The sequence below is a fragment of the Suricata suricatta genome, chromosome 15 (genome assembly GCF_006229205.1).
Source record: "Suricata suricatta isolate VVHF042 chromosome 15, meerkat_22Aug2017_6uvM2_HiC, whole genome shotgun sequence".
Taxonomy (NCBI): Eukaryota; Metazoa; Chordata; class Mammalia; order Carnivora; family Herpestidae; genus Suricata; species Suricata suricatta.
The window spans coordinates 23570124-23596797 of NC_043714.1; the positions used below are offsets into that span (position 1 = coordinate 23570124).

Sequence of the window (26674 nt, forward strand, 5' to 3'; positions counted from 1 at the left end):
TTGTCTACTGGAAATCAATTTAGAAAATCATGCTAGTCCACTAAGCATTTCAGATAAGGTGATTCCACGAAGCATTCCAAGATTATCACAAGGAATTGCTTTCGTATGCCATAAAAGAGAAAGAAATGAGTAGAATATGGCCTGCGAGGAGTTTACAGTTTTACAGCTCCTCCCACGGCAGCACATAAGTCACTCAGTTACAGTTAACTTTGGATTATCACTCACAGATTGAAAGCCCAACAGCCATCACACACGCTGGCCTGTGGTGCCACTTGTATGTGTGTTCCTAAGTCAATGATGAGGGTATCGGAACCAATACTGGACATGGATATGGCAAATTACAGTGAAGTTTTGGACCCAACGTATACAACTTTGGAATTTGAAACTATGCAGATTCTATATAATTCAAATGGTGAGTTCTCATCTGTTTGTAGATCTAAAGAGAACAGGTATAACGGGAGGGTTAAACTGAGCTTCCTGGGAGGTAGCTCCGAGTTTTCTTGCTGAAGAATTCAGAGCTTGCTTTTTAAGACCTCGAATCTGAGCTTTTGCCTTTCATCCCAAAATTTATATTAAGACTGCTACGCTATTTTATGTGGAAGCTTTCGAAGAGTGGAGCTATGTGAAATAAAGTGGCCTCAGAATCCCGTCATGGGCCAGTCAGGGAAAGAGGAACAGTTTCAACGTTACTTTATTTACTTTAAATCACAGCAGTGGGTAACATTGGCAGATTGGCTGTGAAGTCCATTCTCTATGCAGGATATAAAATGACGTACGGAACACTGGAGGCTTTACTGGTGGCCTCCCCCTGTCACTTCAGTTCTCAGTGACTACTGATGAGAAACTGCATTTAAAATGACTATCAAGTTTTAACACCGAACAAATATGAAAGGAAATAAAGGCTTATATTATAACCTTACTACTTGTCAAGCTAATGTTTAGCCTCCCAGAGCCCTTGGTATTTATCTACAGTAACATTTTAACTTTAAAGATGGCATGAATTGTTTAGAGTTCGTGTATTTATATAATAGAGTTTACTGATGACTTCGTATTTAGACATTAATTCAAATAAAAATCTTGTCCAAGATTAGCTGTAATTGTTAGAACTACTAGAATCTGGTAATTATGTATAATTTGAAAGGCGTGTGTGTGTGTGTGTGTGTGTGTGTGTGTGTGTGTGTGTGGTGTGTGAGTGTATATGTAGTTCAGGACTGAGAATGTGTCTTGCACTCAGGATATGGTAATGTTCTGCTATGTTCCTCAATTTTACAACTGCTCTTCTCATTATATTTAAGTAAACAATATTAGTGGGGAGATTTTTTTTTAATCATTAGAAGAGGAATTCTGAAATTCTAGCACAAAGAGAATTTAGAGGAACATGTAATCTTAGGTTCAAATCTTAGGAAGTCACTATTTTTATTCCTTATGTTTAGGTTTGATTTGAGACATTTAACAATGGATTTGTCAGATTAATCATGATTTTTTTTAAGGCTGTAGATTACTAAACAGTAAGGACAGGTTTACCCTAAATATTTAACACAACTGACTTTTCCAAGTGTTTTCTATGTTGTTTGTTTTGTGATAATGTTGTTAACAATATACTAAGTATAGCATAAACTTGAAGCAAGAGGTGAAATTTTCCTATTTCCATAAGCTTCCTAGAATACAATCAATCCTAATACTTCTAACTACCACATTTCAATATCTATTTTATTTATGTTACCAAAAGAAAGATTCCTAGATTTAAACTCTGTAACATCACACGATTAACCCTTTAACTTACTCTCATTAAGGTTTTTCTTAACTTGATGAAATTATATATAGTTATGTTTGCCTACTCAAAAGTATCAGTAAGTAGAATATGTGTTTTTTTACAGAATATAATCAGGATATGACAACCTTTAATTTTAACTTTTGTTACATTCAAAATATGATGAGCTGTTGCTATGTTTGTATTAAACAATTGCATATTGATTCGTATAAGAAATATTTAAACAAAAACATACATGTGGAAATTTTCAAGCCTCTTCCTTCAAAACTGTGCATTAGATGTGCACTTTACACCAGGCGCAGTTCTGAGAGCTGGGGGGCGGGGGTTGGTGCATACGACAGATCTACATTCTCTAACATCATGAAGTTTATATTCTGCAGTGAAAGAGGGGTGATAAAAGAACAGACCTGTACATAATATAGTTTTAAAAAATGAGACAGTTATTTAAGAAATAAACAGGGTTGTAGATTCTACTTAAAGGGTAGATGAGAGATAACTCTTTTAGATGTGTGTTCAGAGGATATTTCACAGAAAGCGTGAGATTGGAGCAGCTCCCAGACATCCTTGAGGAAGAATGTTTCTTTGAGGCAGAAGGAACAGCAAGTGTAAAGACTGAGATGGGAACAGACTTCAAAGGGGTAAAAAAGGCAACATTGTTGAAGAGAGAACAGGATGAAAAGTCGTTCGGAGTAATGGGATCAGAGAGGTGGGAGGGGGCTGTGCCATGCAAGGCTTTATAAGACGTATAGGCTTTATTCTGTTTCTGAAGGTTGGGTGCAGAAGGCTCATAGGATCCAAATATCTCATTTCATGACTCTTTGGGGTAATAAAGTAGGGGAGCAAGGGTGCAAATAGAAAAATTAGATAAGAGGCTATTGCAGTAATCCAGGTGAAGGATTACAGTCGATTGGTTAAGGCTTGCCTTGGTGAAAGGGTGAAAAGTTGTGGACTTGGTGTGTGTTCCAAATATGGAGTTACTGTTAGATTGGATATGGACAATGAAGGAGAGAATCCAATGAAGACCACCAGGTTATTGATCCTAAGTACCAGATGGTACCATTGACTGACATAAGAAAGACTGAAAGAAGAACAAGTTTAAGAAAAACTAAGAGTTCTCTTTTTGATACATTAATTTGCAATTCCTATTAAACTTCCGAGTGAAGTTGTTAAATAGGTATTTGGTCATTTCAGACTGAGGATACCCATGGAAGACATCAGGGCTAGAGATAAAATCTGGGGATTTTTCATCATATACATATTTAACATCATGGGACTGGATGAGCTTTCCTTGGGAAAAGGCATATTTGGGGGAATGTAAACCTTTGGTGTCCCAAAGCTGAATCTTGAGAAATATGAGAGGGGAAACTGGAATGGAGACTGGTAGAAGAGGACAGTGGCTAAAAGGAGAGCCCTTGTGCGCTCCAAGAAGCCAAGGAACAGACTGTTTTGAGCCTGTGAATAATTAGTAGGGTTGTTGGAACCACTTTAGTATTAACTTGAAGGCTACTCTGCTTTTTCTTCAACAGAGAGCTCTGCTCCAGAGACAACAAGTATGAATACCACAGACAATGGTGTCAACTGTCTATGTGCTATCTGTGGGGACAGAGCGACAGGAAAGCATTATGGAGCGTCAAGCTGTGATGGGTGCAAGGGCTTCTTCCGACGCAGCATACGCAAGAGTCACGTTTATTCCTGCAGGTACTTGAGATGTTCCTTTTGAGAAAGTTATCTTTAGAGGCATTTCAAAATGGCGTGCAAGACGTGAGGGATGAGATGAGAGCTTTCAGATTTCTGTAAGCGACAGCAGGAGTAAGGTGATGGGGGGCACCCGAGTGGGTCGGTTGTTAAGCTTCTGACTCTTGATTTCACGGTCATGATCTATGGTTTGTGAATTCGACCTGCATCAGACTCTCTGCTGTTGACACAGCCTGCTTCAGATCCTCTCTCTCTCTCTGCCCCTCCCGCGTTCATGCACGTGCATGCACCCATGCTCGCTCCCTCGCTCCCTCTCAAAACTAAATAAACATTTTAAAAAAGGAATTCTTGGGGCTCCTGAGTGGCTCAGCTGGTTACACATCCAACTTCAGTTCAGGTCATCTACGGCCATATCACCCTGAACGCGCCCCATCTCATCCAATGTCAACTCAGGTTATGTCTCATGATTCACAAGTTCAAGCCCTGCGTCAGGCTCTGTGCTGACAGCTAGCTCAGAGCCTGGAGCCTGCTTCAGGTTTTGTGTCTCCCTCTCTCTCTCCTGCCCCTCCCCTGCTCCTCCTCTCTCTGTCTCTGTCTCTGTCTCTCTCAAAAATAAAAGATTAAAAAAAATTTTTTTAAAGCTTTCTTTAAAAAAGAGTGAGACTATGTGGGTGCCTATGCAGGATGCATTCCTACAGGGTGGTTCTTTTTTATGAAACATTTTAGATACAAACGTATTTTTAAAAAATCCACATCCTTCCCACCTAAGGTAGATCAATATAGTTGAAGCCTCCAGCAAACCCCACTCCCCTGTCACTTTCTCTTCCTCTCCTCTCTCCCAGAGGCAGCTACTGTCTGAAGTTTGGTGTTTGTCTTTTCTTTGTCTTTCTTTATTGTTTTACTACATGTTCACATACTAACAGACATATTTAAATCTATATTTAAATGGATTCCCAATCTGTGTATTTTTCTGCATAATGATTTTATTTTCAACATCGTCATAGCCTGAGTCTTTTAAAACAAAATTATAAAGTGCAGGTGATTTTGGTAGCTTGTTGATGTCAGTAAATGAATTATATTTTCAGTCCCCAAATTTTAAATATATCTCTCATGCCACAATTTTGCCGTTGAATTTAATGTTTTGTCTAAAATGTATGTAACTATACTGTATATAGCGCATGTTTCTAATAGGCCTTTTAAAAAATAATATCTAGTTAACATTATAGTACAAACTAGGGTTATATATTCCCCCTTGAGTGTTCAGAATGACAGTTCTTTTTTTATGTTTATTTTTTAATTTTTGAGAGAAAATGAGAGAGAGCACAAGCTGGGGAGGGATGGGGAGAGAAAAAGAGAGACACAGACTTTGAAGCAGGCTCCAGGTTCTGAGCTGTCAGCACAGAGCCTGATGTGGGGCTTGAACTCACAAAGGGTAAGATCATGACCTGAGCTGAAGTTGGCCATAGTTAGCCCACAAAGCAACCCAGGCGCCCCAAGAATGACGGTTCTTGAGTGCAGATTGGCTCTGTTAAAGGTGGACTATTAAAATGGCTGATGATAAGAGAAAAATATCAATGCTTGCTCTGTTGATGAAAAGCTTGTATAGAATTGCTATGTTGCTTTAGGATTAATTAGACATTTGGGAAGAAATTAACTCTCTCACAATATGGTGCAACTTGATTTCTAGGGATCTAGAAAAAAGTTAATAACTCTCCAAAAATCTAACTAGTGTCCTCTAGTAATTTTTCCAGGAGGGCTTGAAGTTGGTTTAAAAAATGTAACTCACCTACTTTAAAATCATCTTGATAAACAAAAATATACATATTTAGATGAAACTTGCTTTTATATATCTCAAAACTCTAGAGGTAAAAAAGTAGACCAAGTAGATTTCCCACATCAAAACTTTTTATCTAATTACATTAACTATTGAGTGCTTTTGCAAAATTAACAGCTAAAATGAATACAAAATTACAATATATTTTCAGTCATGTGTTCTGTTAAAGATGAAAGACACGCCTATGAAAATTGGTGTCATCCAAACAACTAAATCCAACAAAGACTTGTAAGAACCAAATTATATCAGCACCATGGGCTTCCAAGATTTCCTCACTTCTTGTATGGGAAAAGTAAGAAAGGAGTGTTCCCATAGCAACTTTAGGAATTTAAAAAATATTCCCACCACATATACAGTTTAACTCCTCACACCTTCCCTTCATGAGTATTGCTGCCAACTTAGCCTTCTTTACATATTTTGGCATTAAGCAAACGCTATGATTTTCCATTTGGAAAATAGTTATTATTGTAATGATGAAAGTATAGGAGCATAAAGGTTTTTAAAGCTCAGAGTTTGCTACTCTCAAATTTATCCATTTCCTTAGGTGTGCAAATTTCATTTCCACTCTGTTCCCCACACTGAAGGTGGACTTTCCTCCCAAAGCACTTTATTTTTGTTTTGTTTGTAAATGTTGATTTATTTTGAGAGAGAGAGAGAGAGAGAGAGAGAGAGAGAGCGAGAGCGAGCAGGGGAAGGGTCAGAGAGAGAGAGAGGGCGACACAGAATGTGAAGTAGGCTCAGAGCCTGACATGGGTCTCGAACCCACAAACTGCAAGATCGTGACCTGAGCCGAAGTAGGATGCTTAACTGACTGAGCCACCCAGGCCCCCTGTTTTGTTTTGTCTTAATTAGGCTCCGCATCCAGCCAGGAGCCCACTATGGGCTCAAACTCACAATCTTGAGATCAAGACTTGAGGTTAGATCAAGAGTCAGTTGTTTAACCCACTGGAGCCATTCAGGCACCCCCCTACAAAGCACTTTAAATTACTGTTTCAATACTTCTCACATCATGGTTGTTTTTGCTTTTTGTTTTTTGTTTTTATTTTTATTATGGCTGTTTTTAAATTTGGTGTACTCTGTTAGACCCTAGTTTTCATGAATAGAGGAGACCGGTAATATTCCTTTTTGTAAAATCCTTACACCAGGATCTTGTACAGAGAAGGTGCTTTATAATATGCTTATGCAATTTTATCCTTAATGTTAATTAGGTGTGCTTTCCTCTTGTATATCCGTAATCTGCCTCCCTTTCCGGAAGTCTCCTCAGCCATACATTTCCAAGTGAACAGTTCTTCTCTTCTCACTCTGAAAATATCTCTTTTCCAATTCAATTTATTTATAGTAGGTTTTATATTCATTCAATTTAAAGTAGCTACTCATCTGGGGCGCCTGGGTGGCTCAGTTGGTTAGGCATCTGGCTTCGGCTCAGGTCAGATCTCACGGTTCGGTTCGTGGGTTCGAGCCCCGCGTCGGGCTCTGTCTGACAGCTAGCTCAGAGCCTGGAGCCTGTTTCCGATTCTGTGTCTCCCTCTCTCTCTGACCCTCCCCTGCTCCAGCTGTCTCTCTCTGTCTCTCAAAAATAAATAAAAAGCATTAAAAAAAATTAAAAAAAAATAAAGTAGCTACTCATCATTTTTAGGAAAAATATCATCTTTTATAGATTATAAAATATGTACTTTTATTCCCACTACAAATAATCAGTAATATGCCAATACATGTGGGCAATTTTATGATAGAATTATGTAATTATTTTATTATCTTGTTATTATTAGAAAATGTTACTATTTTACTATGTGATTGATATTTGCCCCAAAGCCTTAAAAGTATTCTCTCACAATAACTTCTTACTGCGGGTCCCTCCTATTGGATGACTGTAAGGGAATTTGGGAATGTTAAATAATAAACCCAAGTTCTACCAAGAGTGAATGGTGGGAGTGCATGGTCAGCTGGTTGAACGTCCATCTCTTGGTTTCAGCTCAGGTCATGATCTCATGGTTTGTGCGTTCGAGTCGGTCTCCATGCTGACAGCACAGAGCCTACTTGGGATTCTCTCTCTCCCTCTCTCTCTGCCCCTCTTCCACTCACTCTCTCTGTGTTTCTCTCAAAATAAATAAATAAACTTACCCCCTCCCCAAAAAGAGTGAATGACCTGGAAATCAAGTTTACATCTAATTCCAGAGACTGTACATTTCTCTTTTTCAGCACACAAGTCAGGTTTGAGTATGTTCCCAAAGTGGTGCCACCAACCAACTCCAACCAACTTAGAACATTCTCGTCACCTTGCAAAGAGATGACATACACTTCAACAGTCACCCCCCATTTCCCTAACTCCCTCCCCTCCAATGACAGGCAACTACTAATCCACCTTCTATTTGTATAGATTTGCCTTTTCTGGACATTTAATATAAATTAAGTAACAAACTCCCCTCACTTTATTGTGCTGTGCAGATGTTGTGTTTTTTACAAATCGAAGGTTTGTGGCAACCCTGTGTTGAGTAAGTCTGCTGACACCATTTTCCCAACTTTGTGTCTGTGTGTCACATTTGGGTAAATCTTACAATATTTCAGTTTTTCATTATTATTATATTTGTTATGGTGATCAGTGATTACAAATCATTGAAAGTTCAGATAATATTTAGCAGTGTTTAGCAATAAAGTATTTTTTTAGGTTTATTTTTTTGAGAGGAAAAGAGAGTGCAAGTCCGAGAGGGTGAGAGACAGGGAGAGAAAATCCCAAACAGCCTCCACACTGTCAGTGCAGAGCCTGATGTGGGGCTTGATCTCATGAATCATGAGATCATAACCTCAGCCGAAATCAAGAGTCAGCTGTGTAGCCGACTGAACCACCCAGGCGCCTCAGCAGTAAAGTATTTTTAATGAAGGTATTACATTGCTTTTTTAGACAATGCTGTGGCACACTTTATAGACTACAGTATCGTGTAAACATAACTTTTATATGCACTGGGAAACCAAGAAATTTGACTTGACTCACTTTATTATGATACTTGCTTTATTGTGGTGGTACGAAGCGGAAACAGCAGTCTCTCTCAGGTATGGCTGTGTACATTATGTGGCCTTTTGTGTCCGACTTCTCTCTTAACCCAGTGTTTTCAAGGTTCATCTATGTTGTAGCATATATCAGCGCCGCATTTCTGTTTATTGCCAAGCAATAATAAGTATTGTGTCTGTGTACCACATTTTATTGATCTGTTCATCGACTGATGGGCATTTAGGCTGTCCCTGCACTTTGGCTATGATGAATAATGGCGGGTGGACCTTTGGGTACAAGTTCTTGTGTGAACACATGCTTTCATTCTTTTGTGGGTGTGCCTAGGCGTGTAAATGCTGGGTCAGAGACTAACTCTAACGTTTAACTTTTTTTAAAAAACTGCCCAACTTTCTTCCCAAGGAGCTCCATCATTTTATATTACAAAAATCAATGTATTCAAAAAAAAAAAAAGAGCAAGTATGAGGGCTCCAGTTTTTCCACATCTTCATGAACACTCTTCATTGTTTGTCGTATCCCTCTGAGTACAGCCATTTTGGAGAGTGTGAGGTAGTACCCAATTAAACAGCGACGACTCTCAGTGCCCTTCTCAACCGCCTCTGGGTTTGTGATTGCGCAGTTAGAGTAAATTTCGATTGCATGTGAACACATTTAAAATTAATACAAAAATATTGAAAGGGAGCAAAGCATGAAAGCGCAGAGGAATGAAGTTCTGATATATTCTCCATTACACTGGAACCATTTAGCGATAAGCAATTAGGACTCACCCGCCAAGATTTTTAAACTAGATTTGGCTTTCATGACGCATGATAGAAGCGATAATGTATACTGCTGAAAAGTGGGGTATCATTCAGCTTTATTTTACTATGAAGACGGCATGAGAGGTGAGACCTGCGTTTCCACATTTTATTGATCTGTTCATCAGCCTATGACATTTCCATGTACGTGCTCATCACTGACTGGAAATGTCACAGGTAATCGTTCTTATACATCCCTTCTGTTGGGCCACATTTGACCGTACTTATCCAAGGTTTATTTGTCTGTTTATTTGTGCACTTTCTAAATAAATAGTTGTCTGCAAGCTAATATTTCTTTGTTTGATGTTATAGGTTCAGTCGGCAATGTGTTGTTGACAAGGACAAAAGGAATCAATGTAGATATTGTCGATTAAGAAAGTGTTTTAGAGCAGGAATGAAAAAAGAAGGTAATAATATATAGTGTAATAATGACAATTATTTAAGCAAAAGTGTAAAAATTTACATCCTCATTTAATCACAGTAACCTTTTCACATGTGTTCTGAATTGCCTCAGTGAGGAATCTGTAATTCTTTGAGTGTAAGGATTTACCCAAGAACACTGACACCTAGTCTTTGATGACTGTTTCTTTCCAGACACTATTATGTCTACTGGGGTCTAACACCTGGAAACAAAGTTATTCTCTAAGTAACGTTCTGAAGATAAATGTCAAAATTATTAATAGGTTAAAGTTACAAATGTATTTTTAAACCCATATTTATTGTCAGCAGCAACTGATTATCTTTATTCATTTTACCAACATTGAACATGAGCCTTTTGTTCATTCATTTGTTTATTCAAGAAATATTTCTTGAGCACTTCTTTCTAAAAATTGTTCTGGATGCTAAGGTCGCAGTGGTGAACATAACAGAAGAAGGAGTCCTTCCTCTCAGGAAGCTTACTTTCTGTTGAGGAACAGAGATAATGGACTAGATACCCTATTTTAGTGCACATTAATTTCATTTCAAACATAGTAAATAATTTGATATATTATCCTACATTCTAAAGATGGTTATTTGTTTTTTATGTTTATTTATTTTGAGAAGAGAGAGACAGCGAGGGCAAGCACAGTGGAGGAGTGGCAGAGGAAAAGGAAGGGAGAGAGAATCCCAAGTAGGCTCTGAGCAGTCAGCACAGAGCCCCCAACATGGGGCTCAAACTCACCAGCCATGAGATCGACTGGAGCTGAGAGCAAAAGTCCAGTGCTTAACCAACTGAGCCGTCCAGGCACACCCCCTAAATATGGTTAATTTAGAAACAAATCTGGGGGATTTGTCAGGATGAGCCACTGCAAGATTTTATCCTTATCAGTTTGATCACAGGCTTATGCCTTTTATATACAAAGAAATATTTTTCAGAACTATTTCACAATCCATAAAAAATTAAATCAAATTAATACACTACAGAAATGTAAAACATACCAAACCTATCTTGTACGTAACTCATTTTTTCTTTGTCACAATATTTTAAAGAGACAAAAATTCCATTAGTTTTATTTAGATTGCTAGTCTCAAAAAGAAGGCAAAACAAAGTTTACAGAACTAAGGGAGAAACATTTTGTCACTATAAATGACTTATTTCTAATGGCATATTTAGTAGTTTATGGGATTAATTATATACTTTGTCTGTCAACTTCATCTACTTCACATGAACCACAGCATTACCCCTACAAAAGTATAAGCAAGTCACCATCCTGTATTTCCTTTAAGAGTATACAGGTTTTGAAATAAAATTACTTTCAAAAATAGTTAAATCGTGTCTTCTGTTGTTCATAGAATAGTGCATTGTTGTTTTTTCTCAGTAGATCAGGAAGTAACTTTTGGGTTTTAAAGTAGATATATTTCTCTTATTTACAGTTATAGCATAATATCAAAGTTAGTTGAATGGAAACATATAGAAACATGGTTTTATGTCAAAAATGACAGCAGTAAGATTACAAATGTTCAAAATTTCTTTCGGCATGTTTCTAAGGATTGATCATGTAAATGAAATTCATAAAAGCGTAGCTTACATTTTAATTTTTTATTTCCACATATGCATTTCCACATGAGTCAGTTTGGGCTGAAAATCAATGATAATTTCTGTGAGGGGAATAAAAGAGTAAGCTACCAGTAAATATGATTTTAAAATAAAATATTAATGATTCACTCCAACTTAAACACTATTCACTCTTAAAGGCAAAAGTCCAGTGTAGTCTCTTCCAAATTAATGAATTGGTGGGTAATAGTACGTTTTTGGTAGATAGTAGATTTTGGCTTAGGAACTGATGAATCTCTTTAGTATTAAAGAGAATAATTGCATAAAAGATTCTAATAGTTTAATGTCTCTCCAGAAGAACACAGTAAGGCATTGATTTAAAAAAATTTGGAGACTGTAGGCCTTGTTCTTTTTGGTTAACAGAAAATAAATTTATCTCCTAAGTTTTAAACTCTAGCTTCAATATTTGACTTGTATTATTCTTTATATGACAAATATACAAGGTAATACTCCCTTGCTCACTCATCCTTATGTTTAAAATGTAGTTTTTAATAGGGAATTTGGCTGTCTCTTAGAAGATTTTTATTTAATACTTAAGAAGCCCTCACCTTTCCAAAATGCTGATGTTCAAAACCTCATTCTTCTCAAGAGAGACCCCTTGCTGCAACTTTTGCTTTATTAATGTCAGTAAACTGTCCCAAGGACATCATTTCACAAGAGAGCATAAGACTGCAAGCTTAAAATCACCTTACCTAAATAAATTTACTTTCCATTTTGGCTAGTGTTTAAGAAACAAAAAAGAATATGGAAGTTTCAAAATCTATGACTCATATCTTCTAACTGTGGAGACACTCTCTGACTTGGTCAATCTCATGGCGATACTCTTCGTCTACTTATCTTATGGTTTTATTGACTGAGAGAATGGAAAGTCATCCTCATACAACGTGGCTGAACTGGCTGACTCAACACTTTGTGACACACATGCAACCATGAAGTTTCAAAAGGCAACATTTTATGAGCTCTGGCTTTCTACTTTTTTGAAAACGATACAGAATGAAAAATATCTTCAGTCACTCTGTCTTAAGCCCTTCTCAGGTCTTTAAGAACTATCCATTCTTACTATTTATTACTATTTTTTTTATCTTTAAACATTTGTCCTGACATATACTGAAGAGAACTGACCAATGAATACTGCGATTTTTCTCCCCAGCTGTGCAAAACGAACGTGATCGAATAAGCACCAGAAGAAGCACATTTGATGGCAGCAACATCCCCTCCATTAACACTCTGGCACAAGCAGAAATTCGGTCTCGCCAGGTACCCGCTGCACACCAGTACCCAGTCCTCTTTAAAAGAATCAAATGTCTATTTAGGCATCATTCTAAAATAATCTACATTCCTTTAAATGTGCTCACTACTTAAATAAATTGCAGTTTTACTTTGAAAATATTAGGAAGGCTGTTGACTTAATTTTGATTTTCCTGGACAACTTCCTGTTTTTAAACAGAAAAAATGAAATGCATTTCAATATAATATTGCTAAATAAAAGTTAGTTTATGAGACTGATTTAAAATATTGAACGAGGAGCACAGTGCTCTGGGGGCACTATCTTGTTTGACTGATTAAATCTGTAAAATCGGTTATGATGACTTTTTGGGAGTTTGGTTGAGACCTATCATCAGAGCTTCCTTCCTTGAAAATGGTTTCTGGACTCAAGAACTTATCTTGTCGTCTGCTTTGGAAACAAGTATTTAATGGAAGAGCCAAAATTCAGAAGCAATGGAGAAAAAGTTTATTATTTTAAATTTCTAGAATGAGACTATCAGTCCAAAGTTTAACACATGTCTGCCATTAATTATATACATAAAAATAAATCATTTACAAATAAAATGAGGAAACCTTTTGAAGATGGTTTATTTTGGCATTGTCCCATTAGAAAAGTTAATGGTATTTTTCTATAGTAAAGCAAATTATGAACTAGCTAACTATTAATCAGGCCCTATAATGAGTCAGCATAACTACTTTCATTTTTGATAGCACAAGAGTAGTATGATGAGGCCAACATCACCCTAATCATCAGTATTCGAAGATTACTTGATAGTCCTATAGAGCATTTATGGAATGGCTTAAAGGGAAACTGTGAGGAAATAAATATACAGCTAAAAAGACACATACCACACACATGCATATTCAAAAATGAAGTTTATAAGGACTTTTAGAAAGAGATTTTCTGTAGCAGAAAAGCATTTTGAGACCACTTATATCTTATATAGTTCAAAATTATATATAGTTTGAAAAATTCTTCATTCCATTTTCCTCTTTTCAATGTTGCTGAGTCAAAAGTTGGTTTCTTAATTTAATTTTGATGGGTTTTTACTTAATGCAGCACCATAAGTAGTTATGGCTTCTCATCTAACTCTTTTCTCCTCAGTTTGGTAAACTGTATCCATTGGAAACATTTTCTTCAGATATTTTAAAAAGTTAAAGGTGGGCTTTCTTAGTGGAAATATCATTTTTTAATTAAAAATAAAATCTCAGAGTATATTTCATGTGAATACTGCATATCTTTCTGTATAGTCATTTTGAATTAGGAAACTCCCTGAAAGTTGAGTAACTTATTTTATGGGTTTGCCAATAAAATAAAGTACCACTCCCAGAGCATGGTTCTGTACAGTGAATATTTTCAATTTAACTTGAACTGATTGGTATTTTTTTTCCTCAATTTTAAAATGTTTCATATATTTCAAGATACTGTGGCAATAATAGTGTCCACATCAAAGGTGTTTATTTATCGGAATCCTAGAAAAAAGAGAAATGACAGAGAAAGATAGAAACTATATGTTTTCACTCATATGTAGACCTTGAGAAAATTAACAGAAGACCATGGGGGAGACCTGGGGGGAAAAGATTACAAACAGAGAGGGAAGGAGGAAAACCAATAGAGACTCTTAAATACAAACTGAGAGAGAGAACAAACTGAGAGTTGATTAGCAGGGCTGGGGGGAGGGGAAAATGGGTGATGGCCATGGAGGAGGGCACTTGTTGGGATTAGCAATGGGTGTTGTATGAAAACCAATGTGACAATAAATCATATTAAAATAAATAAATAAATGAATGAACAAGCAAACTAGGGGGAAGAAAGAAAAAGAAAAATGGTACTCATGTGGTATTTTAAATGATAAATTAATGTAATCTTCTTAATGCCAGATCTCAGTCTCGAGCCCTGGGGCAAGCACTGACATAAATGTTAAGAAAATCGCAAGTATCAGTGACGTCTGCGAATCTATGAAGCAGCAGCTCTTAGTCTTAGTAGAATGGGCCAAATATATTCCTGCCTTCTGTGAGTTACCGCTGGATGATCAGGTATAAGTTAAATTTTCTATGAATGCTTTCAGAAATGATTTTTGAACCTTGCTAAGTTTATGGTGTTTTTTAAAAATTATATCTATAATAGATTTGCCATAATTGACAAGGGTTAAATTATCTTGTGACAAAAAAGATCAGCTTTCTTGTCCATTCACCTTGTTCTATTAAGAGGCACAACTGTTTACCTTCTATTTTAGGGGTCTTGCAAATTTATTAATTGGGCAAAGTGGAGGAAGATACTAATCTTCCCTCTTGGAGTTTGAAAGGCGTAAGTGCTAAAATGAGCAAATCAAGAGAATAAAGATGCTGGTGAGGATGTGGAGAAACGGGCACCCTCCTACACTGTTGGTGGGAATGTAAACTGGTGCAGCCACTCTGGAAAACAGTGTGGAGGTTCCTCAAAAAACTATCCATAGAACTCCCTTATGACCCAGCAATAGCACCCAAGGGATACAGAAGAGCTGATGCATAGGAGCACATGTACCCCAATGTTCATAGCAGCAATGTCAACAATAGCCAAATCATAGAAAGAGCCTAAATGTTCATCAACGGGTGAATGGATCAAGAAGATGTGGTATATATACACAATGGAGTACTACACAGCAATGAGAAAGAATGAAATCTGTCCATTTGTAGCAACATGGATGGACCTCGAGAGTGTCATGCTAAGTGAAATAAGTCAGGCAGAGAAGGACAGATACCATCTGTTTGCACTCACAGGTCTAACAGGAGAATCCTAACAGAGGACAATAGGGAGGGGAAGGGGGAAAGAGAGCTGGGGAGAGTGAGGGCACAAACCATGAGAGACTATTGAATAGTGAAAACGAACCGTGGACTGAAGGGGGAGGAGGAGGGAGGGAAAGGGAGTGATGGTCATGGAGGGGGGCACTTGTGGGGAGAAGCACTGGGTGTTATATGGAAACCAATATGACAATAAACTATTAAATTTTAAAAAATTAAATAAATAAAATAAATCATGTGAAATATTTTTTAAAAAGGCGTGAGTGAAGAAGGAAAACAGATAGCAAGTAGCTGCCATTGGGAGACAAATGTCTGGGGGGCAAATGGTACAGTATCATGTCTCAATGTGCCTTGGAAGGCACCATATAAAATTCCACGGAAACACCAGGCCACTCCTAGACAGCAACCTCATAGGTTGTGTTGGTGTCTTGGTAGGAATTTTATGCAACTGACATAAAATTTTGCCTTTCATGTTGTCAATTTTATCCTAGCATTTACCGTATAAAAACATGGGTTCGGCAAAAACATCTGTAGAATCATGCTCGAAAATCTACAGAGAAATCGAATTCAGATAAAATAATCTTATCCTAATACATTTATTTTTTATATTTTGTCATACATACATTAAGACACTTTAATGAATAGTTAAGAATTTTAATTTCCTGGTCTGTGAAATTAGATTATTAGCTGCAGATTCATTTTTAATGCCTTCATTTAAGAAGTTTATAATAACTTGTAGATGCAAATAATTAAAAAAATTTTAATTCCCCACACTGCATAAACCGTGATGTGTATTATACCCAGTGTATATTTTAATACCCTCTGCCCAGTGCTCTTAATCACTGATACACAAAAACAAACAATCAAATGGAAAGGTGCATTTCTGATTGTTTAAAAATCAAAGAAGGGCAAAATATTTACACAACCAGAATGAAAAGTGATCATAGGAGGTCAGAAGTTATATTTCTAGGACAGCATTTCTCCTGGTGACCAAAAAATAAAAAAAGTCCTATGAAATCTGAAATCATTCTTAAAATGTTCTGTAACTGCCTTCCTGGTGTGAGTCATGGTTATTGACATATCATAAAGATAGTTTAGTTCAGAAGGTTGTTTCAGAGTGAATAATGCCAAATTGCTAAAACATATGTGTCTCACCCCAAGCCATATAAGTAGGGTTATGTTATTTATCAGCTTTACACTTTTATTATCACTCCTCTTTAAAAGTTGCTGACTTATGTATGAAGGCAATGATTTAAAAATTGGAGACTTAAAATCTAGTCACCTGTCAGAAATGTTTTTTATTTGCAAAATAACACTTTAATACTAACAATGTAACATGACTAGCCATGGATGGGCAAATGTCCAATGTGGTTAAGGCACTCGAGAAGTAGCTTTCAGTTGCATTAAATATTACATTATTTGATTTAATTCCCTCAGGAACCCTGACATAAGTGTTATTACCTCCACTTAACAGTTTTTAAAACTGATCCTAGATCAGTTAAATTCACTCAGAAAATTCATCAAACGAATATTTATTAGGACTACATTTCTGTTTTAGGGACTGTGACGATCTGGCAGTAAAAATACAGACTCGTCACAATTCTCATAAATTCTGCACTCTATTTGGGAGAGACAGACAATAAAAAAGATACAGATTATGAGTAAGTTAATTCTAGGTGGGGATAAGTTCTATAAAACGGAATGGGGTGAGTTGTAGAACGACTGTGTTGGAATGGCCAGACATACTTTAAATTGGGGATTGGAGATGTTTCCTGAGGCCTGAAGGACAAGGGGCCAAGCATGCCAAGCCCTGGAGACAAGGCATTCCAGGGACAGGAGCAGCATGTTCAAAGCCTGTGAGGTGAGTCGAAATAATGAGCCCAGAGAAAAGAGAGCGAGTGATGTCACAAGATGAAACCAGAGAAGTGGGGGGTGGGGGGTGCGCAAACCATTGTGCTTTCACCTGGGAGGCCATTGTTAAGGACTTTGGGTTTTATTGTAAAGACAGCTGGAAACCAGTGAAGACTTTTCAGGAGAGGCGTGATATTAGGTGACTATTCTTTCACAAATGTTATCTGGGAAGCTCGGGCCAGAAGGATTTAGGACGGAGGAAGCAGAAGGGAAGCAAGAATCGGCATATTAGCTCCGTGGAGCGCATTCTGGCAGATGAAGAATGACAGTGGGGTGGTAGCTCTGGAGAAGCAGTACCTGGATTTGCTGTGCATTTAGAAAGGAACCAAAACGGGCTCTTGGTTTTGGCGTGAGCAAGCATTTTAGATGAGGGGGCCGTTTACTAAGATGATGAGGATACTGGAGAAACATTACTTTGATGTTTTACACTTGGAATGCTTCCTAGCCTTCCTAGTAGAGGAGATGGCAAGTAGGCAGTAGAGCACATGCGTGAAGCTCAGCTGAGAGCTCAGTGCAATTAGTTTCCGTCTACAAAGTGTTAGCTATGAGGTCACCCATCCTCTTCTCAGTTTGCCCCAAGTCCTTGATTTGCTGTTGTTGATTCAGTTTATTCTGTGTAATAACTGTATTTTACATATATTTTCTTATATATTTTCTTTTCATCTTGAAAAGATGAAAACACTTGAGTCCTAAACATACTGGTTAGCGTATCTAAAAGTCAACAGGTAGTGTGTGGCCAGGCTAGCATTTGAATTCTGACTCTATTTCAGCCCAAATCTACTTTTTTGTTAGTTAGTTTCCATGGTATTGTTTTCTAAGCTTTAGAAATTTTGAAAGGTAAAACTCCATTGACATGCTGAAATAGAAAAATGGAAGAGTTAATGACGGCAAGCATCTATCTATATTATAGTTTATTAAAACTGAAAAAAGAGGGTCCCAGGCTTAAAGAACACTGAATTAATCAGATACATATTATACCGTGTTTTAAATTATGCCATCTTTTAATCATTATATTTTATAATTAATTGTTAAACTTGAAATTTTTCATTAAGGTGGCACTGTTGAGAGCTCACGCAGGGGAACATTTGCTGCTTGGAGCTACAAAGAGATCCATGGTGTATAAAGATATTTTGCTTTTGGGTAAGTCTTTTTTTTTTTTTAATTTAAGAAGAAATTATGCATGCTACATCTTTACACCGGATCTATTCTCTATGTAGCAAGCATTCAAGACAGTGTCAAATGGTTCTTTCATTTCACAAATTGGATTTAATTAATTGTGTCTTCACTCAAGACCCTATCTTTCCTTGACGTGATTGCAGGAAAGTTCAGAGGGCGTTGAGATGTTGTGGGGGAATTAAAATTTAAAAATAAGAGTTGGAGAGGGGCACCTGGTTGGCTCAGTCAGTAAGCATTGGACTTTGGCTCAGGTCATGATTTCATGGTTCGAGGGTTCGAGCCCAACATCGGGCTCTGTGCAGACAGCCCAGAGCCTGGAGCCTGCTTCAGATTCTGTGTCTCCCTCTCTCTCTGACCCTCCCTCACTCACACTCTCTCTGTCTCTGTCTCAAAAACAAATAAACTTAAAAAAAATTTTTTAAATAAGAGTTGGAGATAGTGGTCAGAAGGTACAGACTTCCAGTTATAAGTTAGATAAATACTGTGGACACGATGACGGGAGCTAATTGTTAAGATAGTAAATTCTAAGCATTTTCGTTACAAGGGGATTTTTTTCCTTCTGTTTTCATTGTATTCGTGAGAAGATGGACATTAATTGAACCTACTGTGGTAACCATCTCACAATATATGTAAATCAAGCCATCCTGCTGTCCATCTTGAACCTGTACAGTGATGTATGTCAATTATTTCACAATAAAACTGGAGGGAAAATATTTTAAAATAAAAGAGAAATAAATGTTGTTCAATAAACACAATATTGAAGTATGCTTGAATCCTATCAGGACAACAAATTGGTGATTTATATGACCACTTTATTGGAGTCTCAGTGTTGTTTCCCACTCCTACAGCAGCTACTTAATACTTGTAACTTGTTTTATACACTTCCGAGGAACATGTTTATTTCCTACAATCTCACTGCCTATGATACCATGCAAAATGCCAAGTTAAAAAGATTATTTTGTGGTTGTGTCTGAAAATCCTGATAGTTATGTTGTCGTACTGGAAGAAGCAAAGTAGGATGGCAGGTTGAATGGGGGGAGAAGAAGCAAAGGGAGGGATTTTGTCTTCCTTAAGTAATTGCTTCAATCCCTTCACCTGACTTACCTTTTAAAATTAGTTTTTTTGTTGAGAGAGTAGAGATGCTCTAATGATTATTACCTCCAGTTCTCAGTGGCTGTGTGAAATGATGACTAGATTGCTCCTTCTATCTTTGTATTAGATATTTTGACCTAAAATAGAAATAAATAAAACATGATATATTTGCCATATGTAATATGACATAGCTAATATAATAGATACAGCTGGTATCTGTTGAGGACTTGCTATGTAAGATGCATTCTCTAAGTGCTTTACATATAAATACACAGCATCTCATTTAATCCTCATCATAACACTAAGGGGTAGGTACGTACTATTATTCTGCAGATGAAGAAATGCAAGCAGAGAAAGTTTACCTAAACTCACAAAACTAATAAGAGACAGAGCCAGAATTCTAAACCACATAATGGGACCACAGAGACGATGCACTGGGATTCTGTTAAACACTCTCCTGCATTTATAAGACTGCCATACTACTGCTGTCATTATGGATTGAATACAATATACCTAAAAACCCAAATATATTTGCTACCTAATTCTAAACTGTTTTACTCTGAATAATTAAGTGAACTAATTTTTCATAAGAGCAAGGCTACATTTTTTAGTTCTTCTGCAGAGGTTGTTGAATTCATCTACTTAGGCTTGTTAAAATTGTGTTTCACAAGTTGCTACACCAACATACACCCAGACCATCAAAGGAGTCCTGTTTTTATCCTCTGTAAGCAAGAAAGTTTCTTTAGGTTTTGTGTTACACTCATTAATGATTAAGACACTAATAGATAACTGACATAGTAGAAGGCTAATCATTATATTTTGTTTCTCTCCTGTCAATTATTAGCTTGTTATTAGTCTGTACTTTTGTGTTATCACTAGTGACTGAGGCTGTTAAAATGCATGTGATCATATTATCAATGTCATTGATCCTTGACGTGTTCTTAAGTTTTCCTAACATACGTAACTTAACACTACTGAAAGGAAGTACTCTTCCTATTCCTTCCAGGGAAGAACCATTTAAAATATTTACCTGTAAAAAGTTAAATCATATCCGACTATCTTTCACTGGGGTGTGCTGATCTTTTTTCTCCCCCCCCCCCAGGAAACAACTACATAATTCACCGCAACAGCAGTGAAATTGAGATCAGCCGTGTGGCCAACCGGGTTCTAGATGAGCTGGTACGGCCATTTCAAGAAATTCAGATTGATGACAATGAATATGCTTGTTTGAAAGCAATTGTATTTTTTGATCCAGGTTTGTTTTCAGAATTCCATTAAAAATAATTATGATGAAAATCAAAGCATTCTTTAATATTGGAATACTTACTCACACATGCTAGCAAGACGTGATCTCTTAGATTGCCACTTTTCTTCCTTTCTTAGATGCAAAAGGGCTGAGCGACCCAGTAAAGATTAAGAACATGCGATTCCAAGTGCAGCTCAGTTTGGAGGACTACATCAACGACCGGCAGTACGACTCCCGGGGGAGGTTTGGCGAGCTGCTCTTGCTCCTGCCCACGCTGCAGAGCATCACCTGGCAGATGATCGAGCAAATCCAGTTGGTTAAACTGTTCGGGATGGTTAAAATTGACAACTTACTTCAGGAAATGTTACTGGGTGGTGAGTGCATTTAAGAATTTCTTTGTTCTTGGGGCCCTGGTGGCTCAGTCGGTTAAGCATTCAGCTTCGGTTCAGGTCATGATCTCACGGTTCACGGGTTCGAGACCCGCGTTGGGCTCTGGCTGACAGCTAGCTCAGAGCCTGGAGCCTGCTTCAGATTCTGTGCCTCCTTCTCTCTCTGACCCTCCCCTGCTCGCTCTGTCTCTCTTTCTCTCTCTCTCAAAAATAAATAAAACATCAGAAAAAAAAAAGAATTTCTTTGTTCTTTATTAGCATTGCACTCTGGAAAAGATTGGCCTATTTTTCTTCTTCCAAGTTTCTTTTAAAAAATTTATTTCTTTGAATTCAAGTGAGTTAGCATACAGTGTAGTATTGGTTTCTGGAGTAGAACCTACTTATTTTTTTGTCTGTGACATAGTGGGCTTATTTTTTGTTTTAACATTTAGAAGGTGCAAAACCCATTTGATGGAGGAAAAAATACTTGACCACATTGAAATCCTCGATTCCTACAAGTCCCTGCCATCTTTGCCCCACACAGTTCTTGCCTCAGTTTATCCTTTCAAATACGGTAAACAGAAATGGATTTCCTATTTTTAGGACTCCTTGGGGTGTACTATGTTTTTCTATGCCTTAACTCCTTTAAAAACTCAAAGATGTCAACATTGCAACATCACCTACAAGTATTTACAGTAAATACCTTAAAAATAAACACTTGGCTCCTGAAATAATTAATTGACATCACACAATAAGAAGGGAAAAATGAGATTTCATTGCTGCAATAAATGTCAGGAACAAGTTAAGAAATCATTTATTTTGTGTTTGGATCGAAATTAAATTTCCTTGTAAAATCACTTTATTTTAGTTTCGTGTAGGTTTAGTTTTCTGGTGCTTAATGTGTTCCTAATGACATCTTTCTGAAATAAAAGTTGTTTATGCTATTAGTGTGATCCCAAATACCATAAACTTGAGGTAAGTGGTTCTTGGAACTGCCTTAACAACAGGCAGCAAACCTAATGATTCCAGGAAACGGCACACAAGGTCCATTATTAATATACAACATAACATGATACAACATTAATCCAGCCAATGCACAGTGAAAGCTGACGTTGTCCTTAATATGGCAACAGTTCTATTCATTTATTTTTGAAGTCCCAAAACGCACTTTGTAAAAATAGCAATATTCAAGCTGTCAATCAAAGCATACCTCGCAAGCTAAACTTGCGTCGTTGATTAAATATCACTAAAGCAGGCATCTTTTTCTCTCCTCTAGGCGCATCCAGTGACGCCGGTCACCTCCATCATCCAGTGCACCCACATCTGTCTCAAGATCCATTAACTGGACAAACTATACTTTTAGGTCCCATGTCAACACTGGTTCATACCGACCAGATCTGTAAGTATCTTTTCAACCATAATATTTTTGAAGCTTCATTAAGAAAAAGTGGAATTGGGGAAAGAATCTATCAGTGCCCAGAAACAGCAAAACCTAGGTGCAGTTTCCTCTGTAGGACTCAACCATGGAAGACTCTGTGCTATTCAGCAACTCACTTGTTCTCCTTACGCCTGGGTTCACTCCCTCAAATGGGATGTGAGTGCATACATGTTTCTAAAGTACAACGGACTGTCCGGGCAGTCCTGGTTTGGTCTGGTAGGGCAGGGACTGTGCAAGCTGGAACCATGCTAAGAAATCTTATTAATCAATAGGAAAATTATAGTTGATTGTGACCTTTTAAAATGCTTGCCAGAGCGGCTGGGGGGTTCAGTCGGTTAAGTGCCAAGACACTTGGTTTTGGCTTAGGTCATCATCTCATGGTTCGTGAGATCAAGCCTCACATTGGATGCTGCGCTGACAGCACGGAGCCTGCTTGGGAACTTCTGTCTCTCTCTGTCTCTGTCCCTCCCCTGCCTTCACACATATGTGTGTGTCTGCTCATGCTTTCTACCTTTCTCTCTCTGTCCTAAGATAGACATTTAAAAATAAGTGAAGTGCTGAAACATTAAGAACTCTTTTAACTACAGATTATAAATCTTTAGTGAAGCTGAATAACAATAATCCTAATATCTATTTAGGACACTATAATGTAAGCATTAGATACAGTGAGAATTAACATATTTTATTTCTTTGTTAAAAGAATTATGAAGAAAGAGCACCTGGATGGCTCAGCCGTTTAAGCGACTTGTTGGTCTTGAGCCCCGCGTTGGGCTCTGCGCTGGCAGTGTGAAGCCTGCTTGGGATTCTCTCTCTCCCTCTCTCTCTGCCTCTCTCCTGTTCGTGCCCCCCCCCGAATAAATGAAAAACGGTTTTTAAAAATCTGTAAAAAAAAATTATGAAGTGTAGTTTAAACAGTGCTTTTTCATTCCCCTGATCTAAATTGCAAGTGGAAGGAGCATCTTTTCTATACCTTGATGAATTTTACTTTTTTTGGAAGTTTGGATTAACCTCTAATATTTCACCCTTTGCAATTTCCATGTCTTAAATATCTCTGAGAAATTATGTAATATGAAGTTTTTTCACTAATGTCCATCAGTTTTCCTTCATTAAGATCCAGAATGCAGATTTATTTTTATTTATGGTTTTATTTTAAATTTTAGTTACCGTACAGTGCAGTATTGGTTTCAGGAGTAGAATTCAGTGACTCCTCACTTACATACAACACCCAGTGCCCATCACGGGTGCCCTCCTTGGTGCCCATCACCCATCTAGCCCACTGCCCACCCAACTCCCTCCATCACCCTCAGGTTGGTCTCTATCATTAAGATTCTCCTGTGATTTGTTTCCCTTTCTTCTCCTCCCACCTTCCCCTGTGTTCATCTGTTTTGTTGCTTAAATCCCACATATGAGTAAAATCATGTGGTATTTGTCTTTCTGACTGACTTATTTCAGTTGGCATAATACATTCTAGCTCTTTCCACGTGATTGCAAATGGCAAGATTTCACAGAAGGCAGATTTAGAGACTCAAACAGCAGCAGTTTCTGCATTCCCACGGGCACGATTTCTTCTGCACTCCACCCATCCATGTTCCATTCACTTCCTGCGTTGTCACTTTTCCTTTTTTATATATATATATTTTGCCAATTCTGTTTTAATTGTCCATTTTTTGCAAAATGTTCCGAGAATTTATCAATAGGAGATGAGGAAGTGACACAACTACCCACTTAGTTGTCAGGACAGGCACTGAATCAAATAGCGACCTCCCAGACCGACTTCAGGATGTGATGTGGATGGTCACCGACCACAATACCCATCTGTTACTGAGCTGATCAATGTAGGCCGAAGAGTAGCAGTTAAGTTTGTATTTATGCAATTAGTCACAGTTAATCATGAGTTACCATGCTAACTGAAATGTGAACCATGTTTTTGCCAGACTGGTGCTATTCATCTCAGCTGTAATAACTGAAATTCGTGCATGTCAGATTTGTGCAAAGTGAGGGCCACTGGGAAAACACTTCGGAACTAAAATGATTACATAAGTAGTAGGGGTTAGTAGCAAAGGAAATTTGATAGTATTACAGATTTAATACAAATTCTATTTTTCATAAGCTACTCCAGAGATAAAAATCTCCATTTGACAAAATACCTAGGATTGTTTCTGGATTTGTGCTGAGTATTCCCACATTTACCTTTGATCTATGTCCTCCAACACTAAACCAGCCGACTCACTGAGATTCCTAAAGTAACTGTGATATAATTATTATGCGTCCCTGTATTACCTACTGAATTTACAATAGCCCTTAATAACTAGTTTCAATGTGGTTTCATGAAAGTGTTCAAAGAAATGCAACAATTTAGGGAGTACCACCTGACTGCTTCCTAGCCATGGAGGGGAAGGAAAGGCCACAGAAATGGGTATTTTCCCTGGTACCCCTTAGATGCAGCTGCTGGTAAACCTACATGTAAATTGTCTGAAACAGAAAGTTCTTTGACTACATGATAAAGGCAGAAATAAAATCATTAAAATATATCTCAAATTATGGAAATAGTACTTGAAATGTATTTGAAAGACATCAATTTGGAACCATCCTTGCAAAGCAAATGTTACCATTTTTCTTTCACAGTCAAGAGCAGAGAGGCCAAGTCCAGAGCTGTCCCCCTTAGGGATCAGTTATTCATCAACTCAGAAAATAAAGCACATTAACAACATATTAAACATTATAGGCATCGGCTGGCAAGGAAGTTTAACAATTCTGTTGGTGGTTGGATCTCTTACTTTTTAAATGTTAGTTTTCTAGTATTTTTAGAAGCATATTTACTGACCCTAATCTATTTAAAATCACATCATATTTCTCATTTTTATGTTATCCCTCCCAACATAATATTTCTGAGAATCATTTGTAGAAGAAATTTGCTCTGTGAATACCTGTTTGGAATAGTTTTTATTTTACGCAAAACAAAACATTAAACACATACACACACACACAAAATTTAAGTTCATGTGTATTTTCCTGGCCTTTTAGAGCAGGCCCTGGCAGGCTTAGATTCATCAGAAATATTTTTTTAAAGCAATTATGGTAATTCTTTTGTTAATTAAGCTGTATCTAAATATGTTGTTTCCAAGCAATTGCTAATCCATATTTAATAATATAAAGTCAATACATAAAAGAAGGTCAGGCAGAAACAACTGTTCTAATTTTTCTATCCATTTTTAAAAGCTCTTTTGAAAAAAGAAGTCTACAAAGTTTGCAGTGCCTCAGTCTGGCTATCAAACATTTCTACCCATTCTGTTACATATATGGAATTATAATCAATGTGAATATTAAAATTTTTAAGTTTAAAAAAATAAAAAATCTAGAATAGCTCTTAGATTATTTTATAATATAGTAAAATTTTGCAATAGGAGGAAACACTATTCTAGATAATGAAGTATTCAAACGGTAACTTCTTTTTTTTTTTTTCGATCACCTGGGCTTGCTCTTGATGAGGAAGGGATGGATGACCTCAACTCTCATAGAATAATTTTGAAACAAAATGCCAGTATTTTTCAGATGCACTTAATTCCAATATAGGTTTCAAAGCACTCACAAAATATCTTTTTATGTCTGTTATGTTTGAGTTAGGGGAATCCAAACCGAATTTATTTTATGTGCATTTTTCATTGCAAAAATTGTACAGTTGTTTTCTAAGATTTGGAAAAAACTGGCATTCTGTTCATTCTCGTCATTAACTTTTTTTCTGCTGGGTTTGTGAGAGAATCAAATGCTCATAAATGCTATTAAGAAAGACAGGAAGTGACTATTGAGTGACTACTAAGATGTGTAAGCATGCTCTTTTCCATGTGGATGCTATCTGGGAGTGAAGAGGGCTGCAACTCAAATGGTACCTTACTGAGCTCATCATGTATTAGATAATCGTACTTTATATATGATCTTTTAAAAACATCTCCACAGTGAAATAATGCAAATCAGTGTCATGCAGGGCTTACTAGGCAGGGCCAGCATGACTGTCACCATCACATACAATTCTCTGATTCTTTTTTAGCAACTCCTGAGACTCCACTTCCTTCTCCACCACAAGGCTCTGGACACGAACAGCACAAAATAGCTGCAAACCAAGCTTCGGTGATTTCGCACCAGCCTCTCTCCAAACAAAAGCAATTGTGAGAACATGTTTACTCCCGAACGGCACTGCATAAATGTGAAAACTTGTTTAAATAACTCAGGATAGTACTTTTGGCAAACTCTTAGCCAAGGCTT

The 26674-nt window shown here is 37.2% G+C and overlaps 1 protein-coding gene across 1 annotated transcript; it reads left to right on the forward strand.

Annotated features, from left to right (window-relative positions):
* Nucleotides 1–309: 309 nt before the first annotated feature.
* Nucleotides 310–26665, forward strand: HNF4G (hepatocyte nuclear factor 4 gamma). The gene is made up of 10 exons (XM_029923778.1): nt 310–412; nt 3298–3469; nt 9414–9508; nt 12287–12393; nt 14284–14439; nt 18147–18234; nt 20465–20617; nt 20746–20982; nt 22253–22375; nt 26460–26665. The coding sequence occupies exons 1-10, from the start codon at nt 325–327 to the stop codon at nt 26579–26581; spliced, it is 1341 nt and encodes a 446-aa protein (XP_029779638.1). The 5' UTR covers nt 310–324; the 3' UTR covers nt 26582–26665.
* Nucleotides 26666–26674: the final 9 nt, after the last annotated feature.

What these genes read in the sequence shown, in the direction of transcription:
- HNF4G (XM_029923778.1), top strand. Translation starts at nt 325, where the DNA reads ATGGATATGGCAAATTACAGTGAAGTTTTGGACCCAACGTATACAACT. An exon ending in AGCAGGAATGAAAAAAGAAG is followed by an intron (nt 9,509 to 12,286) that starts GTAATAATATAT and finishes TTTTCTCCCCAG; the next exon opens with CTGTGCAAAACGAACGTGAT. An exon ending in CAGAAATTCGGTCTCGCCAG is followed by an intron (nt 12,394 to 14,283) that starts GTACCCGCTGCA and finishes TCTTAATGCCAG; the next exon opens with ATCTCAGTCTCGAGCCCTGG.